This window comes from Globicephala melas, chromosome 3 (genome assembly GCF_963455315.2).
Source record: "Globicephala melas chromosome 3, mGloMel1.2, whole genome shotgun sequence".
Classification (NCBI taxonomy): domain Eukaryota; kingdom Metazoa; phylum Chordata; class Mammalia; order Artiodactyla; family Delphinidae; genus Globicephala; species Globicephala melas.
The window spans coordinates 111,217,972-111,237,124 of record NC_083316.1 but is presented as its reverse complement, the minus strand read 5'-3'; the positions used below and the strand labels follow the sequence as shown (position 1 = coordinate 111,237,124).

The following is a 19,153-nucleotide window of genomic DNA, read 5'->3' as shown; positions in this document are numbered from 1 at the left end:
TGGACTGCTTGAATCCCAGGAGTTTAGCTCCCCTGGAGGTAGTATGCTGGGAATAGTTAATCAGAAAATATTCCTGGCATTTGAGGGATGGGGCTAAAATTCAGTATCTCGGCTGTGGTTGCAGAAGCAGAGCTGGGGCTGGAACCTCAGCCCTGCTCTGCAATGGCTTTGTGACACTGGAAAAGTCCCTTCTCTTTGATTTTATTTTCTTCCTCTATAGCACAAGGAGTTTGATCACATGGTGTGTGGAGTGACTGAAGTAAGGATGAGACCTCAGCCTTCTTAGGGCTAGCTCCAGGATCAGTAGAACCACCGCCTCCCCACCCCCTCAAAAAACACACCCACACCCACATACCAAGGGGACTCTGTCGGGGCCAGTCCTTTTTGACCTGGGCTGGTGATTACGGATAAATGAGTGGGGATGCATGTTCCCCAGCCCGCACCCTGCAGTCTTGCAACTGTCTTGTGTCTCCTGAGTGGAGGGTATGGTGGATTCAGAAAGTGTGAATCTAAATGAGTCACCTTTGACAGACACTGCTGGCCCCTTCTTGGCAGTGCTACTATAGTGGTTTCTCAACTTACCCTGGGTTTAAGAATCACTTGGGGGAACCTGTTCAAAGGCAGAAAAGCCTGCCCCCAGGGAGTCTGATTCATTACATCAAGAGCGGGCCCAGGAATCTGTATTTTTCTTGACCTGATGCCAATTTTTTTGAAGTAAAGAAAATTTTGAATAGGTAATACATACATATGGATCAAAATCCAAAAGGTAGAAAGGGTATAAAGTGAAAAATCACCCCAACCCTCTTCTCCAGTCACCTAGTTCCCCTCCCCTGAGGCCAAAAATTACTTGTGTATCTTTCCTGAGATAATCTATGCGTACAATAGCTGCATGAGTAAATAAAATGTGCTTTTTGAAAACAAGAAGCTCTTGGTGACTCTAATATTGGGGGACCACAGACGTGTGGAAAAAACATACACCTAGTTTATGCCAGGCCCCGTGCTAGACCCTCAGGCTAGATGTGCGATGTGGCACTGCTTACGATGCTCAGCAAGACTTTACAAGGTGCCACCTTGTATGCCATAGGCTGGGGAGCAAAGGGGCTCCAGTGGGTCTTGAGGAGGAGACCTGAAGCTTGAGCTGCTGAGGGCAGGGCGGTGTTGTGAGACCAAGTCTGAGAGCTGTAGGTCCTTTCATCTTCCTGTCATCAGCTGTGGCACCTGGCAGACACTGGATACCACAGCTAGTAGACAAAGACCTGGTAACCCAAGGAGCTGCTTGGCCTCCCTGCCCAGTCCCTTCCCAGAAGAGCTGTAGGCCTCTGATTTCTTTAGGGGGCCCTCTGTGGAAGTGTCTTTTGTTTCTTTGGCGTCAGGAATACCATCACGTGCCTGTTGGTTAGCTGAGCCTGGCGCCTTCGTCTCCTAGGGAGGGGTGGCGATGTTCCCTAAGCAGAGCAGGGTAGAGCTGGTCAGTCTCTGACTGGAGAGGATGGGGCGGGGGAGGGCGGGGTCGGAATTTTCAGACTAACCCCTTTCCCTTAATGGTTGGCTTCATCCTAGGGAGACTATCACACAGCCCTCAGGAAGCATCCCATACAAGAGTTCTGTGCAGGCTGGATCCTGGCTGCCTGGTTCGCTGCAGGATCTCGCCCGGTGGCTCTTCACCGCCCCGCTCCCCTCCACGCCCCCACCCCACTTCTGCTGAATGAATGGATATTCACTGGCAGAGAGAGGCCTCCTCTATACACTTGGGGTTTCTCTGCAACAATTGTTACTTTGGACTGGAGGCCTCTTCAGAAGTCAACGATAGGCAATAGGGGTTAAGAGGATCAAAAAATCCTTGCTCTGCCACTGAACCGTTCTGAACCTGTTCCCTTACAAATAAAAAAGGGTAACGATACTTCACCGCACGGATTATTGTGGAGAGTGAGCTAACTCCTATTAGGTTCAGGGGAGGATACTGAGACCCTGAGCAGAATCTCACAGCGCTGACTGGAAAGGCCAACTCCCATTCTTTCTCGGAGTCCCAGTTTCCCCGTCCTGAAAGGGAGCCGAAGCCCCTCCCAAACACTATCCTCAACACACACGCGGGAGAACACCTCTCTCTCCCTCCCCCCTCCCCCTCCCTCCCCCTCCCTCCCCCTTCCTCCCCCTCCCTCCCCCTCCCTCCCCCTTCCTCCCCCTCCCTCCCCCTTCCTCCCCCTCCCTCCCCCTTCCTCCCCCTCCCTCCCCCTCCCTCCCCCTCCCTCCCCCTTCCTCCTCCTCCTCCTGCGCTCGCGGCTTCCAGGCTTTTCAGGTCTGGGGTCTTTAGTTCAGCTTAGGACAGCCCCCGCCTGAAGGACCCTCGCAGGCCGTGAAGTACCACAGCCAGTCCTCCGTTCCCGCTTTGAGGAGACCGAGCCTAGCTTTCGAGGGAGGGGGTGAGGATCAAGGCCCGCCGCGCCTCGCCTCGCCTCGCCCCGCCCTGCCGCGTCTCCGCCTGGCCCGCCCGGCCTGCCTCCGCCTGTCGTCAGGCGATCTCGGCGGCCAGCCCCGCCGGCTCTGTGACGTGACGGGCGCAAGGGTCCTCGGCGCCTGCGCCCGCTCATATATAGGTAGACGCCGCGCCGCTCCGCAGTGTTGGCCTTGTTCTCCGCTTTTCTGTGGTTTTTTTTTTGCAGACGCCGCCCTGCTCTCCTCAGCCTCTGGCCCGCCATCTCCTTGAATCCTAACACTGTGAGTAGCCGCCGACGGAGCTGGGAGGGGCGGTGGCGCCGCGGGTTGCGAGCTGGTGGCAGCACCGCTGGTGCTTTGGCCCTGCTGGAGGCGGGAGGCACCTGGGCCTGGCCTTCCCTCAGGCTCTTTGGAACCCGTTGTCGGCCTTGTTCTCCCACCCCGCCCCTCGACTCGGCGAGGCCTCCTCTAGCCTCGCGTCTTCACGGCGCCCCGTGGGTGCCCGGGCGGGCGGGAGGGAGAAGGTGCGAGCCGAACCCGAGATTAGGCCTTCTCTTCACGGGGCGACCGTCAGCCGTGGCGGGGCTCGACTGAGGGCCCAGGCTGGGGCCGGGGGCCTCGCTCGGCGTTGAGCCTGCCAGCCACTGGCAGCCAGGGCGAGGGTGGCGGCGGGGCTTTTAATGGAGTTCCCGGGGCTGTCGTGAGCGTGGGCGTGTGTCCGTGTTTGTTGTTTTGGTGTCCGGAGGAAGCGTGGTAGTCCGGGAGCGCAGGATTCTTGGCACCCATCCTTTTCTCGCCCCTGTATCTAGCGTCGCTAGTCACCGGTCCTGGCTGACTGTGCTGGGTCCGAATCTTGGCAGAGAGCCGCCTGCTCCTTCGGAATATTTCTCTCCCATTACTTTGCCACAGCCTGGGCTTGCTGAAACCATTGTTGTAATAGCAGATGCCATCGTCATAGTGGTGTGGCTTTTAGGTGCTCTAAGTCCTAACTCGAGGTGCCTGGATTTTGAAGGGGTAGGACATTCACCTGCTTCGGTTTACTTTTTAATGGAGACTTCAGGTTTAGGTTTTGGGTCATGATTTTTTTCATCAGAGCGTTACAGTAGAATGTTTCTGTGTCATAGAGCAACGCAGATTTCACTCTACCCTCTAAAAAGAGGTGTCAGAATTTCGGGTCACTTAAAACAGGTTTTTTTCCTTTATGGTGTTGATAGAACCCACTCAGTGATTTACAAGTACTGGAGCATAAGGAATTGAAGGAATGGTCTTGAAAGCATGTCAAACAAAATTTCACCCATCATTATACGAAAATTTGCTCTGAATTCCAGCTGTATAACACTAAAAAAGTTGTCTTTGAGTACCAAGTTTAGCGTTACAAAGTGCATCGAATTACAGATTAACCGATGGTTTCTCTGCTATTTATTAAGATCTCAGCTCCCGTAGGAGTAACCTAATAGACGAATTTGACTATGACTAAGCAGATCTTGCTGTTTATCAAAAGTTATTTGAAATATGAAATGTTCGTCTTGCTTAAAAGTAATTTTATCAACTGTGTTGCCAGACTCTTGATTCTATAATGTTCGCTCCAGTACTGTGGAACATAAAAAGATCATAGAATGTTTCGTAATTAAAAATTGAGCTCACGTTAAAATATTTCTTTTGGGGATACCTTTTGTTATTGCCTTGTCACAGAGAAGGTTCTTTGCTCTGGGTCTTTCTCCATGGAGCAGGACAACTGCATTATTGGCAAGTACTGAGCAACACGGAAAAGCAGACATATTTGTGAACTGTAAAATGAAATCTGATTCTCTCCACCCATGGATGGGTGAGAGCTGGATATTTAAATGGCTGCTTTTAAAACAGCTTTACCTTTTTGCTTCCTTGCCTTAACAACTTGTTGTTTGGGAAATGGAGACAGTTGTCTGGGGAAAGCAGAATGAATATTTTAGCTGATTTAATGGGTCTTAAGTCTTGGGACCTAAAAAGGTTCGATCAGTGTTTTAAATGCCAAATTCTATGTTTTTAAGTTATAACGACATCGCAGGATTATGATGGACCTTTAAAAAATCTATACTTGAAATTTAAAGAGGTTTTGAATTTTTACAGTCAGGTATTGTTGCCGTTCCCCCCTCCCCTGCGCCACTCCCCCAAGAATCTGAATATGGTAAGAAATTGCTGGCTTAGAAGCTTAGAACTTTTAATTTTAAAGAGGTGTTTTTTTGTTTTGGTTTTTTTGCCAAAACTCAAGTCTTTTGAAGTTAATTGCTTAATTAACTTTTATGTAAGAGGTGTCTTTTTCCTAATGACTCATAATTAATCTGAGTTAATAAATACATTTTTGGCGCAAGTAATAGGTTATTACTATGAGGACTTTGGCAGGAGATCTCAAACTTGGACACCTGGACAATCAATAATGAAAGGTAAAAAGGACTCTGAAATTTACTAGGTTTACAACATGTGCTTATCCTTAAAATATTTTATTCTTTTGTGTATGGTCTTGCATTGATCCAAACATAAATAAGTATATCCTGATCTACTCTTTGGATTTGAACTCATTTTTCACTGGTAAGTCTCACTGTGGGAAAATTACTATCTTATCTGGGTAGCTTTGTTTATTTTGGACTCACCTCCCTCAGGTTTGCAGGTGGAGTAGTCAGTGTTCAGTGAGAGCAGAAAGGTGGGCAAAGAATAAGTCCATTTTAGATACAGTTTGCATCAAAAATATAAAGTGTTAATTCTAAAACTTACACTAGTAATGAATTCAGTAGGGCAGGCTTTAAAAGCTTCTGTTCCTAGGAGTTATACTTTCACAGAATTTTTATAGAAACACTTGTGTGCTAGCATGTGAATAATCACTTAGTGTTTTATAGGGTTATATACTATAGGTCCTTAGGGTTTTACGGTTAATAAGTTAGAAGGTGTCTAACAGACTGTAGTTTGAAATGTAGTTTGTATAGAAGTAATATCTCTTAAATTTCAAATTCAATATAATACCTTTTTTTAGATGCCTTCAATTAAGTTGCAGAGTTCTGATGGAGAGATATTTGAAGTTGATGTTGAAATTGCGAAACAATCTGTGACTATTAAGACCATGTTGGAAGGTAAGTTTATTAGAAAACGTGGGTCAGAGGAAAGGGAAAGAAATGAGTAGCTTGATATAACCTGTGAACATCAAATCTACAGAAGTAACAGTGTCAGAAAACTCTCAGGGGTATGAAGGGGTAAAGTTTACTTTTTTTCTTTAAAGTATTAACTGCATTGTTTTTGGTACAGGTCAGTTTTTTCTGCATTTTCTGAATTACTGAGTTTTTTCCCTTATTAGGTAGATAATACCATAAGCTAATGCTGAAATGACTTCCAAACCTCAGACAATGGCCCATTTCTCTTTCAAGTAAATTTGCGTTCGTAATTTCTAATGACAAAAAGTAAAGCCTTTGGAAAAGAGATACCTTATATATGGTAGCTAAATAGAACACCTTGTTTCAACAGCCGGAGTAAGCTGAGTAGATTGTAAACTGAGTAGATGTCTGTTTCTTTCTTTTTTTTTTTTTTAACCAAGTCTTCCCTTTTGTCTGTTTTGTCATTCCTCTGAAACTGCTGCAAAGCATGTATGCAGTGCATCAAAGAAGGAAGGCAAGAAAACAGGTCCTGAAACGTTTTGAAACTTTTACTAGTTAACATGGATCTCCCTCTTCTTTTTTTTAAATTAATTAATTACTTTTTGGCTCAGTTGGGTCTTCGTTGCTGCGCGCGGGCTTTCTCTAGTTGCGGCGAGTGGGGGCTACTTTTCCTTGTGGTGCGCGGGCTTCTCATTGCGGTGGCTTCTCTTGTTGCAGAGCACAGACTCTCGGCGCACAGGCTTCAGAAGTTGTGGCTCGTGGGCTCTAGAGCGCAGGCTCAGTGGTTGTGGCGCACGGGCTTAGTTGCTCCGCGGCATGTGGGATCTTTCTGGACCAGGGCTCAAACCCACGTCCCCTGCGTTGGCAGGTGGATTCTTAACCACTGCACCACCAGGGAAGCCCTGGATCTCTAATTAGTATTATCAGTGGGTTGGTAGACATTAACAGTATATGGAGACTTACAAATCAGTTTCTAGAATTGGTGGAAAAAAAACAGTAGTAATAAGAATGTTCTTCAGTACATTTGTCTCCATATCTGCAGGGGATTGGTTCCAGGACCCCCTATGGATACCAAAATCCATGGATACTCAAATAACATAAAATGGGGTGGTATTTGCATATAACCTACATACATTCTCCCTTATACTTTAAATTATCTCTAGATTTTTATACCTAATAACACCATAAATGCTATGTAAATTCAAATTTTAGCTTTTTGGAACTTTCTGGAATTTAAAAATTTTTATTTTTTAATACTTTCTATCCACGGTTTGAATCCAAGGATGTGGGACCTGCAGATACGGAGGGCTGAGTGCATTCAAATATCAAAAGTTTTTGTTTATCTGTAGCTTATAGATATTTAATTAAAGAGTTGTATGCCAAGCATTAGCAGGAGATATAGTAGTCAGTGTTCAGTGAGAGCAGAAAGGCAGGCAAAGAATAAGTCCTGGTGCCGGTGAAAAGAAGGTAAGTGAGAAGTGGTCTTTGCTCTTGAAGGATTTATAAACTAGGCAGGGAGATAGACACCAAACAAGGCTAATGGTCACATGGTATAATTAGTGCATTAATAAAATTGTGCCAAGTGGTGCTATGGGAACTTGTTGGCTGATGTTATTCTTTAGGCTTGTGGAGAGTGCAGTGTGTAGTACTAGTGAGGTGATATTTCAAATCTAGTAAAATTAAGATGTTTTGGGAGATCATTCTGAGGTAAAGTAGACAGGATGTGTTTAAAAGAAATTGAGGTTTTTAATTGGGGTTGTGATTGTGATACTTGTAGTTGCTAGAGCTGAGCAACAAGTTTGAGAGGAATGGAAAGAAAATGACTTTGAGCTTGAACATGTTGTGTATGTTAGAGATTCTCTCAAAAGATCTTTGTAATAAGCTACTAGTCAGTTGAGTATGTGGATCTTGGTCCCTGAGTTGTAGGCTGCTGGGGATAGACTGACTTTGTATGGTGGGTTATAGGAGTGTGTGTATATATATATATATATATATATATATATATATATATATATATATATATGGAAGTAAATGAGCTTGGCAGGTGGCCATGTTGGGGCAGGATGGGCTGTTACGAGTGAAGTCAGAAGTAGAGAATATGTGGAGTAGGAAGCCAAGGGAAAAGGGAGGCATTTTGAAGTGACCAGAGTGATTATCAGATTCATATACTGCAGACTGGTCACTTAGGATTTCAGGGATAATAAGTTAGAAGACTTCTAACAGCAAGTATTAGGTGTGGTAGAGGCAGAAGCTGAGCTGCAGGTTTGTCTTCTGTTTTCTAATAAAAAATAAAAGCTGAACATATTCTTTTCGGTTTTCTTTTTAGTTATTTTCCTGGTTTCTAATAGAAAATAAAAGCTGAACATAAAGTTGTTTTGGGTAATTGACACCAGTTATGTGGCACTTACAGTCCTGCACCCTGATGACTTACATAGATTACTTTTATTAAGTTGTAAACCCCTTGGTACAACCCACAGTCACTGTTCATCAAGTACGTGTTGAATGAAGAACTATAGTATGGTCACTGATGAAAGAGTGTGAAAGTTACCCAGGTGTCCCTAAAGGCAGGTGAGTAAGGCTTTATCTAGAAGATGTAGAAACTGATAACAAAATTGCTGCCTGAATACTTGCTTTATTTCATCTTAGTTGGTGCCTGGCACACTAATCTCTCCTGTGCTGCTTCAAAGAAGCATTTGCCAGTGTAGGAACATAGGGCTGCTTGAAGGTTTTCTGCCAACTTTGATCACTGAAGCAAGTGGATGATAGATAGCAACAATTAAAATGTTTCTTTCCTTTCATAGCTTTGGGCATCAGAGGTGAATGGCTTTATCTTAAGTACCAGTGGTTTATATAGAATTCTAGCCTCTTGAAGACTGGAGTGTATTGAAATAAAATCTTCTAATCAGTGGACAATCGGAAGTGAAAATCTTGGCATGTGTACACATGGATTGACTCATTTCTTCAGGTCCAGGTTGTGGTATCAGGATACAGGTGTCTTTCAGAAGTCCTTGAAACTAAATAGCTTAAAGGAATGACTGTTGGTACTTGTGCATTTAGTCTAAAAGCAAAAACCATTTCAAATCCTCGGTTTAAATGCTGGAGAAGTGATCCTTTACAACTGTAAGGCCCTTATTTTTAATGTGACTTAAGCCTTCTTCCAAATAACATTTGTATCTAAACAAGCTGGTCTTCTGTATTTCATTTCCTCTAATCTGTTCATTTCCCCAAACACACGTATTTTCCATAGTATAACTTCTTTTTCTGCCCTCTGAGTTAAAAATACTTCATACTAGTTCAAGAAAAGCATAAGTGGCTTGATCCAAATTGAAATATTGTCATTTTATAGTTTTACTCTCAGCAAAGATGGGATCAGGTAAAGGCATTGGTGGGGAGGAATAGAGGGGAGATGAGTGAATGTACCCATACAGGAAAATAGAATACTTTTTGAATATACTCTCATCTTTACCACTTCACTGGAGAAGCTTGTTAAACTCATTGATCTCCATGTTGTCAAGTGCATTGTTTCATTTCTCATCTAGACTTACTGATAGCCTTTGACAGTAGATCAGTCCCTTCTACATTTGGCTTTCAGGATACTTAATACTTAGCTCACTGACAACCTGTCTCCCCATCTTTAAAGCCTTCAGTTCCCGGGAGTTTGCTTAATCATTGTACCTCTTCACTGTATCAATACTCAGTCAGTCCCTCAGCTAGAATCATAGTGTTATAAATCATTTATACATCATTTCCCAAACTTACCTACAGTTCTAATCTCTTCTTTTGATTTTTAGACTTGCATATTTAACTTCTTGGTCAACCATTGAATATCTAATAGATATCTCAAACTTATTAAACTAGAATTGTTTTCTTTTTTAAATTTATTTTTGGCTGCGTTGGGTCTTCGTTGCTGCGTGCGCGCTTTCTCTAGTTGCAGCGAGCGGGGGCTACTCTTCTTTGTGGTGCACAGGCTTCTCACTGCAGTGGCTTCTCGTTGCAGAGCACGGGCTCTAGGTGCGTGGGCTTCAGTAGTTGGGGCGCGCGGGCTCAGTAGTTGTGGCTCATGGGCTTAGTTGCTCCGCGGCATGTGGGATCTTCCTGGACCAGGGCTTGAACCTGTGTTCCCTGCACTGGCAGGTGGATTCTTAACCACTGTGCCACTAAGGAAGTCCCCAAACTAGAATTCTTGATTCCCTGCCCTCTAAAACAAGTTCTCTGTCAACTTTCCCCATATTAATTAGTGGCAACTCCAATGGCAGCTCCATCCGTCTGGTTCCTCATGTTATAAGCCTTAGCCGTCGCTAACTCCTTTCACATTCTGCTTTCCATCTGTTGGCAAATCCTGTTGCCTCTCACTTCAAAATGCATACAGAATTGGACTATTTCTTCTTCCATAGCTATATACCTTGTACAAGCCACTTGTACTTGCCTGGGTCATTGCTAGCCTCATAATTGGTTTCCCTCTTTCCCCTCCTGCTCTCTGCTATCTCTTACCAATATAGTAGCCAAATTGCAGAAGGCCCTATTAGGGCCCTGTCTTCTCCTTTCAACCTGGCTACCTCTGCTCTTGTAACACTAGATTCCTTAGTGTTTTTAGGACACTATCAGAAGGCCTTTGCATTTGTCATTTCCTCTGCTTAGGTGTTCTCTCCTTTAGAATTTTAATTAAAATGTCATCTTCTCTGTGAGGCATCCTGAGCAACTCTATCTAAAGTTGCAACAGTTCCTCCCATCCTCCTGTATTCATTGCTGATTCTTCCCTGCCTAGCACAGCTATATATTAGGGACTCAAATGTATGCCTCAGCACTTAACCATGTCAATGTAACTGGTGCTGTGCTACAACCAGTATAGCAATGCAGTACTTTTGACCCCTGATCTTGGTACTTCTGTTACATAAGTGTCTTTGGCAGCTCTTTTTTAGTCCTGTAGAAACTGAAGGATGGACCCATTTGGTTTGAAAAATACTCTTATTTAGAATCTTTAAGTAACATGCGGATTTTAAGTTTTCTCTTTGGAGCTCAGCAACCACTTTGATAGTCTAAAAGTTAGGACTTTTTATTAGAGAAACCTATATATTCAAAATTATAAGTAGTATGTATGTGATGAATAACACTAAAGGATATATGTTGAAACTACGTCTCTCAACCCATGTTCTCATTAACTACCTTGGACATAATATTAACAATTCCTTGTATATCCTTTTGAAGATATTTTAAATATAAATATAAGTATATTCCCATTTTTATTCAGGTAACACTTACCTTTTATACTTGGCTTTTAAAAACTTTAATCTTGAAATCATACCAGTATGTATGGAGCTGCCTGCCTTGTTTTTTGTCAGTGGCTGCACGATCTGTTGTGTGTGTCTGTGTGTGTATATATACATTTTTGGGCTTCAAATTTTAATAGATTGAGATTCTGTTACTTCTGCAATACCTCACATTGTTTTATTTTCCTGAGTGCAGTCCATTTAGAGTTTGGTATAAAGAGTAAGGGTAAGCGTCTAGCTTTAATTTTTTCCCAGGTGGTTGCCCAGTTATCTCAATCCCACTTATTAAATCACTTTTCCTCCTAATTAAGAAAACTCTTTTTATATAATCCTGTATTTGTCTTCTCACACATTTTTATATAGTTTTGGGTGGTTCATGGAGCTGTTGCTAGGAACTGCCGGTTTTAAATACTTTCAAGAGAACTATTCTTAGTAAAGTACTTTTTATAGTCTTTCAGATAACATGTCTTACAAGTTACTTGTTTGAAACAGCCTGGTTGTTATAATGGGGCTAGAAAATAATGGCAACTCTCTTCTGGTTTACTTAGATTTGGGAATGGATGATGAAGGAGATGATGATCCAGTCCCCTTGCCAAATGTTAATGCAGCAATATTAAAAAAGGTAAGGTAGCATCTATACCCTTATATATATATATATATATATGTATATATCCTTTTTCTCATTAACAATTTCCTGGTGATATTTCTAATTGATATATAGATAGCTTCCTTAAAAACAAAACAAAACAAAAACAGTAACTATATAGTAAGATTATGACTAAGATATTTATTTTAGTTTAACCAGGCCCTGTGAATATTTAAGTTGTCTAGTCTTTTTCATTAACACATTTAAATTATTGAAATATAATGGTATGTGCTTAGCAAAAAGGGGAGTTTTTTTGTATTGCTTGTCTACTGAATGGTAGGCCTCAAAAGGAGTTTGAGGGACTTCCTTGGTGGTCAGTGGTTAAGAATCCGCCTGCCAATGCAGGGGACACGGGTTCGAGCCCTGGTCCAGGAAGATCCCACATGCCACGGAGCAACTAAGCCCGTGCACCACAACTACTGAGACTGTGCTCTAGAGCTCGCGAGCCACAACTACTGAGCTCACGCGCCTAGAGCCCGTGCTCCACAACAAGAGAAGCCACCATAATGAGAAGCCCGCGCACCACAACGAAGAGTAGCCCCTGCTCGCCGCAAGTAGAGAAAGCCCACACACAGCGACGAAGACCCAATGCAGCCAAAAATGAAAATAATGTAAAAAAAAGGAGTTTGAGAACAAGATATGTGCTTTTTTTGGTTTGTTTCTTTTTTTTTTTATTTGATCACCTTACCCTGTGTCTAAGCATAAACAGCCCTCTACATATTATTATTTTTTTGGCTGCACTGTGCGTGGCTTGCAGGGATCTTAGTTCCCCGACCAGGGATTGAACCTGGGCCCGTGGCAGTGAAAGCACCGAGTCCTAACCATTGGACCACCTGGGAATTCCCCAGCCCTCTACATTGAATAGGATTTTAGTGTTTCAGAGCATATGGCTCCTTAATAGAGCCAGCTGTTTAACTGAATGCTCTTCTGAAGAAACAGCAGCCAGTTTCCACATTGTGGGGAAGACTGGCTAGGCTTAGAGATGGGAATGGTCGTTTCCAGTTGGCCCCTTCCTGAGGAATTTTCAGAGTCATTGACCATATGCAGTTGCATTTTATGCTTTCTCTTGACCCTGGCATGAGATACAGCTGCATTGCATATTTTTCCATATTCTTACCATGATTGGCTATTACCAGTCTTTTTAATATCCCTAGTCCGGGTAAAAAGCCCCTTGTAACCACTATTCTGTATTCTGTCTCTGTGACTTTGACTATACTGGGCTATCTTATAAAAAATGGGATCATAGGATATTCTTTTGTGTCTGGCTTATTTCGCTTAGCGTAATGTTTTCAAGGTTCATCCATTTTGTAGTCTTAATAGGCTTTTTATACGAGTTCTTTATGTAGTTTTTACCACTTTGCTTGTCTTAGGTCAATTCACAGCTTTATATTTTTATCTAGTTAGATCTCCTTTTTTTATTACTATTTTTTATTTATTTTTGGCTGCGTTGGGTCTTCGTTGCTGCACGCGGGCTTTCTTTAGTTGTGACGAGCAGGGGCTACTCTTCCTTGCGGTGCACGGGCTTCTCATTGCGGTGGCTTCTCTTGTTGCAGAGCACGGGCTCCAGGCAGGCAGGCTTCGGTAGTTGTGGCTCACGGGCTCAGTAGTTGTGGCTCGCGGGCTTCAGTAGGTGTGGCACACGGGCTCAGTAGTTGTGGCATGTGGGCTCTCTAGGTGTGTGGGCTCAGTAGTTGTGGCACACCAGCTTAGTTGCTCCGCGGCATGTGGGATCTTCCTGGACCAGGGCTCTAGCCCATGTCCCGTGCATTGGCAGGCGGATTCTTAACCACTGCACCACCAGGGAAACCCTATATAGCCTTTTAAGACTTTTTAAATGCCATATGTTACTCATAGGTTTCTTTTTTTCTTTTTTTTTTTTTTTGCGGTACGCGGGCCTCTCACTGTTGTGGCCTCTCCCGTTGCGGAGCACAGGCTCCAGACGCGCAGGCTCAGCAGCCATGGCTCACAGGCCAAGCCGCTCTGCGGCATGTGGAATCTTCCTGGACCAGGGCACAAACCTGTGTCCACCGCATCGGCAGGCGGACTCTCAACCACTGCGCCACCAGGGAAGCCCTGGTTTCTTTCTTATACTACTGGAATACTACTTCTTTTTTTTTTGCGGTACGCGGGCCTCTCACTGATGTGGCTTCTCTGGTTGCGGAGCACAGGCTCCAGACGTGCAGGCCTAGCGACCATGGCTTACGGGCCTATCCACTCCGCGACGTGTGGGATCTTCCCGGACCAGGGTACGAACCTGTGTCCCCTGCATCGGCAGGCGAACTCTCAACCACTGCACCACCAGGGAAGCCCTGGAATACTTCTTAAAAAGCTATTTAATTAAAGCCCTTTATGCTTGGCTTTTTCTTCTAGAAGTAGTTCTTTCCCTTTTTTGTATCCTTATAGTATGATTTCTCAGTTCTCCCATTTTCTCTCAGCATTGTTTATTCCCCCAACATTATAATATTAAAAAAAAAAAGTTAATCATACAGAAAAGTTAAATTATACAGCAAACACCCATTTTCCTACCACCTAGATTCTGTAACTTAACACTTTCAGTGTAGATTGTGGTCTGTATGATGGTGCACAGTCTAGCTAATCAGCTTCTAGAAACTTTAATGTGTTCATTCCATTACTAAGGGAACTTTGGGCTTTGCCTGCATTGTTCTTATACTGGGTAGTGTTGTGCATGTGTCTAGGGTGTTTAGAATTGCTTGGTGATAGTGTATGCACATATTCAGCTTCCCTAGGTACTCCTAGGTTACTTTTCAAAGGGATTATACCAGTTTACACTCTATAGTAGAAAAGTTCATGTTATCCTCACACTGTTGCCAATGATTAGTATCGACATCTTGATTTTTATTTATCTTTTGGGGGTACAGTCTAAAGTAGTATCTGTAGTGTTAATTTTGCATTTAATGAGGCTGAGTATTTCCTCCTTTTAGACTATTCATATTCAGATATATTTTGTAAATTGCCTGTTCATATCTTTAGCCCATTTCTGTGTAGAGATTGTTAAGATTTTATATTTTATAAGGTAATCCATTGCTGGCATGTACATGTTGCAGGTATTTCCCAGTCATTGTCCTGTCTGACTTAATGTGTTTTTTTGCACAGGAGCTTTATTAGTATGGTCAAGTATAGTAATCTGTCTTCATGGTTCGCTGTTATCTAAGATCTTCCATGAACTCTAGGGTTGTGCTTTTCAAGCTGGGCTACTAACTTTACTATTCAAGTTGACTTACAGTTAGTTCTTAGCCCCGTATAGGAATAACCTTGCCCCAGCAGTGGAACGAAGTACCTTGTTATAAAATGCCATATAGGAATGAACTTTTGTTGTTGTAGGTCATTCAGTGGTGCACCCACCACAAGGATGATCCTCCTCCTCCTGAGGATGATGAGAACAAAGAAAAGCGAACAGATGATATCCCTGTTTGGGATCAAGAATTCCTGAAAGTTGACCAAGGAACACTTTTTGAGCTTATACTGGTATGTTTTTAATGCATAGTATAAGATATTTCTAGTCCATACCTTTAGCACTTTTCATAGAGTTAAATTTGTTAAATTCATTGATACTGAATTTTAACTCTAAACTCTGCAATGCTATATTTAAATCCATGTATCAATAACCACGTTAAATGTAAACAGTCTATAAACACCACAATTAAAGGTTAGAGGTCATCACATTGGATAGAAAAGAGTTAGCTATTCTGTCTACAAAAAACTCACTTTAAATATAAAGACACAATTAGGTTTAAAGGGTGGAATAAGATAATATTATGCTAACAATAATAACCAAAAGAAAACTGGAGTGACTATATTAAAGTACATTTCAGAGTGAAGAATATTATCAGGATTAAAGAGGGTCATTGCATAATGATAAAGTGGTCTGTTCATTATTACGAGGACATAAGAATCCTAAATGTTTTTCTACCTAAGAGCAGAACTTCCAGAAAGTGAAACAAAAACCAATAGAACTCTAAAGGTTAAGTAGGCAAATCCACAATCATAGTTAGAGATTTCAAAACCTGTCTCTAAATAATTGATAAAACAAGTAGACAGAGAATCATAAGGATGTAGAAGACTAATGACAGCAGAATTCATATTCTTTTCAAGTGTATACTTCCAAGATAGACATGTTGTGGGCCTTAAAACAAGTCACAGGGGAACTTCCCTGGTGGTCCAGTGGTTAAGATTCCTGCGCTTCCATTGCAGGGGGTGTGGGTTCAATATCTGGTTGGGGAACTAAGATCCCACATGCTGCGTGGCACGGCCAAAACAAAACAAACAAAAAAGTCTCATTTGAAAGGATTCAGGTCACACAAAATATGTTTTCTAATCACAGTGGAATGAAATGAGAAATCAGTAACAGAAAGCTATCTGGAAAATCTGCAAATATTTGAAAACTAAGTAACACATTTCTTAGTAATCAAGAATGATTACTGAAGAATGAGTCAATGAAGAAATCACAAGAAAAGTTAGTATTTTAAACTGAATGGAAATGAAACACAACATACGAAAATCTGTGAGATTAAGCTAAAGTAGCATTTAGAGGGAAATTGATAGCCCTAAACACCTATATTAGAAAAGAAAGGGGCTTCCCTGGTGGCACAGTGGTTAAGAATCCGCCTGCCAATGCAGGGAACACAGGTTCGATCCCTGGTCCAGGAAGATCCCACATGCCGCAGAGCAACTAAGCCCATGCACCACAACTACTGAGCCTGTGCTCTGCAGCCCGTGAGCCACAACTACTGAGCACTCGTGCCACAGCTACTGAAGCCCACGTGCCTAGAGCCTGTGCTTGGTAACAGGCCACCACAATGAGAAGCCCATGCACTGCAAGGAAGAGTAGCTCCCACTTGCCGCAACTAGAGAAAGCCCACGTGTAGCAGCAAAGACCCAATGCAGCCAAAAATAAAATAAATAAATAAATATATTTTTAAAAAAAAGAAAAAAGAAAAGTTTCAAATCAGCAGTCTAAGCTTTTTTTTTTTTTTTTTGTGGCACGCGGGCCTCTCACTGCTGCGGCCTCTCCCGCCACAGAGCACGCGCGGGCCCAGCGGCCCCGGCCCATGGGCCCAGCCGCTGCCGTGGAATCCTCCCGGACCGGGGCACAAACCCGCGTCCCCTGCATTGGCAGGCGGACTCCTAACCACTGCGCCACCAGGGAAGCCCAGCAGTCTAAGCTTTTACTTTAAGAAACTAATGAAAGATGAATTTCATCCCAAAGAAAGGGAGTAGTAAAGGTAAGAGCAGAAATCAGTAAAATAGAAAACAGGTAAACAATAGAGAAAATCAAAGAAACCAAAAGTTGAATCAGAAGGTCAGTAAAATGTAATGCTATAACTACTTACGGGATCTTAGTTCCCCAACCAGGGATTGAACCTGGGCCCTTGGCAGTGAGATCGTAGAGTCCTAACCACTGGACCACCAGGAAAATCACTGAATTCTTTAAATATTTTTGTCAAACACAAACTTGTGTTTGTGTGTGTGCACGCGTACACAACTGCCAGTAGTGGCCATTCTTTGACATTTGAGGTAGTGTAGTTTGCTGAATGTAGCGCAAGGACTCAGTATTACAGAGGTATAACAAAGAATGGGACATACAATAATCTTTCACAGAAGAATTTGATTTATTTATTCATTTAATTTCTTAAAATTAACTAGTATTTTAAGCTAAGTTAGATATGGATTGTTAGTCACTGATTCTGGATTTAATTTAAAGCATCAAGTATACTTTAATGAAAACAACAATTACTTTACAGGCAGCAAACTACTTAGACATCAAAGGTCTGCTTGATGTTACCTGCAAGACTGTTGCCAATATGATCAAGGGGAAAACTCCTGAGGAGATTCGAAAGACATTCAATATCAAAAATGATTTTACTGAAGAAGAGGAAGCCCAGGTAGGTGGCTAACAGCTTGTTCTTGATCAAATGCTTTTCAAGAGAGACTGAAACCCATAGCATGCTAGGAAAAGAGGTATTTATATCAAGGAGTCTTGACTTGACTTGAGGGAAAATAGGTACCTTCTGTATGCTAAAAATATTCTGGTCTGTCTCTTAGTCTAAGCACTTAGATGATACTGTTCTTTTATAAGCATAAGAACAATTAGTTTTCATCCAAAGGTGCTGTTTGATATTTGTTCCTTAGCAGGTACTAGTTTTGGCACCTGGGACCTTACATGTAAGCCATCAATATTTGACTTCAGAAGAGCAGGCCCTATGGATTATGTGCCAGGATACTTCAGAGCAACTTAGTGAATGGGGAAGAAATGAATAGATCAGAATGATTTTGTTGATGCAGGTTGTCTCTGGTGACTAAAGCTGTAATTGCCCATTGTCTTTGCTTTTCTTGATAATTTCGGCAGGGCACAATAAAAAACTGGGGAGGGAAAGAATGGTAACCTGGAAGCGTACTGTTAACTGGGTTTTTCCGGTTTTCCATCTATTTCCTTCTGACCCACCTCACAGGCTATTGATGAATCATTAGATAGTAGTCTTAGAAAAGACTACTTAAGGTACGTCCTTATATCTGTCTCTTCTTCTAGGTACGCAAAGAGAACCAGTGGTGTGAGGAGAAGTGAAATTTTGTGTCTGATGCTGTAACACTGTAAGGATTGTTCCAAATACTAGTTGCACTGCTTTGTTTATAATTGTTAATATTAGAAAAACAGTCCACAAATGCAGCAGCAAATCAGTTGTATTAGCAGAATGTTGTCCTCATTGCATGTGTAGTTTCAGTACAGATTCCAAACTTATGGCTCAGTTTCTTCTAGTATGATCAAAAGTTCTTTATTCTTTGCTCTGAATAAAATTAAACTGTGGGTTCTCTATAGAAAGTGGCATTTTGGGCTTTCCCTCTTTTTGTAAAGCAATTTATGCCTAGTTTATTGTCCAGTTAACTTTAGTTTAGTGACTTTTAAAAGTTGGCATTGTAAATAAAACAACTTGCAAAAAATTTTCTGAAATAGAATTAACAACGTATTATCTTTTATTCATGAGTTGGAAACTGGAAAAAGGCTAATTGAGGTAAATGTTATCAGAGTGGGGTTATCAGAATGTCTTCCAGCTTCCTGGAGTCCACTGGTATTGATTAACCTGTATGTAGCAGGGCTCCCTTTATTGGATCTGAGGACTTATTTTTGCATTTTTAATCCTCTCAGCTTTGAATATGTTGGCTAGAGGCTCATTTACCACTCAGTTTGTGGTTTGGGAGGAAGCAGAATTAGACAGTTTGCTGGCTTTTCTATTAAAAGAGACACTTAACCCCATGTGGTGTGTCATCTTTTTATAATCAGTAATCCTATGTGGGGAAAACCATAAACACTACTTGCATGTAAAAAATAATTTAACCTTTAATGTTAAAATGTATGGCGTTACCCGGAAAGCATCAGTCACAAATGCAAGATACTTCCAATAAAAAGTAAGTTACGTAGTAGGTAGTAAATGGTTTGCTTTTTGTGTATTTAAATGTTTCTCTTCACTTAATATTAAAAGTTAAGTTTACGTATGGTTGTTCAGTTGGAAAAGACTTGCAGGCAGTTCATGTCCTAGCTCACTGGAGGCTGCGACATAACAATAAGGTTCTGGTAGACTCTGTTCTAATTGTCTTCTAATTTTTTTTCTTTCCTCCTTGTGTTCCCTTTTTACTTACTTTCCCAGTTAGAATTAACTATATTCACATGTAAT

At 42.2% G+C, this 19,153-nt stretch overlaps 1 protein-coding gene across 1 annotated transcript; it reads left to right on the top strand.

Moving 5' to 3' along the window:
* Positions 1-2,555: 2,555 nt before the first annotated feature.
* Positions 2,556-18,899, top strand: SKP1 (S-phase kinase associated protein 1). Its single transcript, XM_030869620.2, has 6 exons — positions 2,556-2,715; positions 5,438-5,534; positions 11,368-11,441; positions 14,808-14,951; positions 17,228-17,368; positions 18,013-18,899. Exons 2-6 carry the CDS (start codon positions 5,438-5,440, stop codon positions 18,046-18,048), a joined length of 492 nt encoding a protein of 163 aa, XP_030725480.1. The 5' UTR covers positions 2,556-2,715; the 3' UTR covers positions 18,049-18,899.
* Positions 18,900-19,153: the final 254 nt, after the last annotated feature.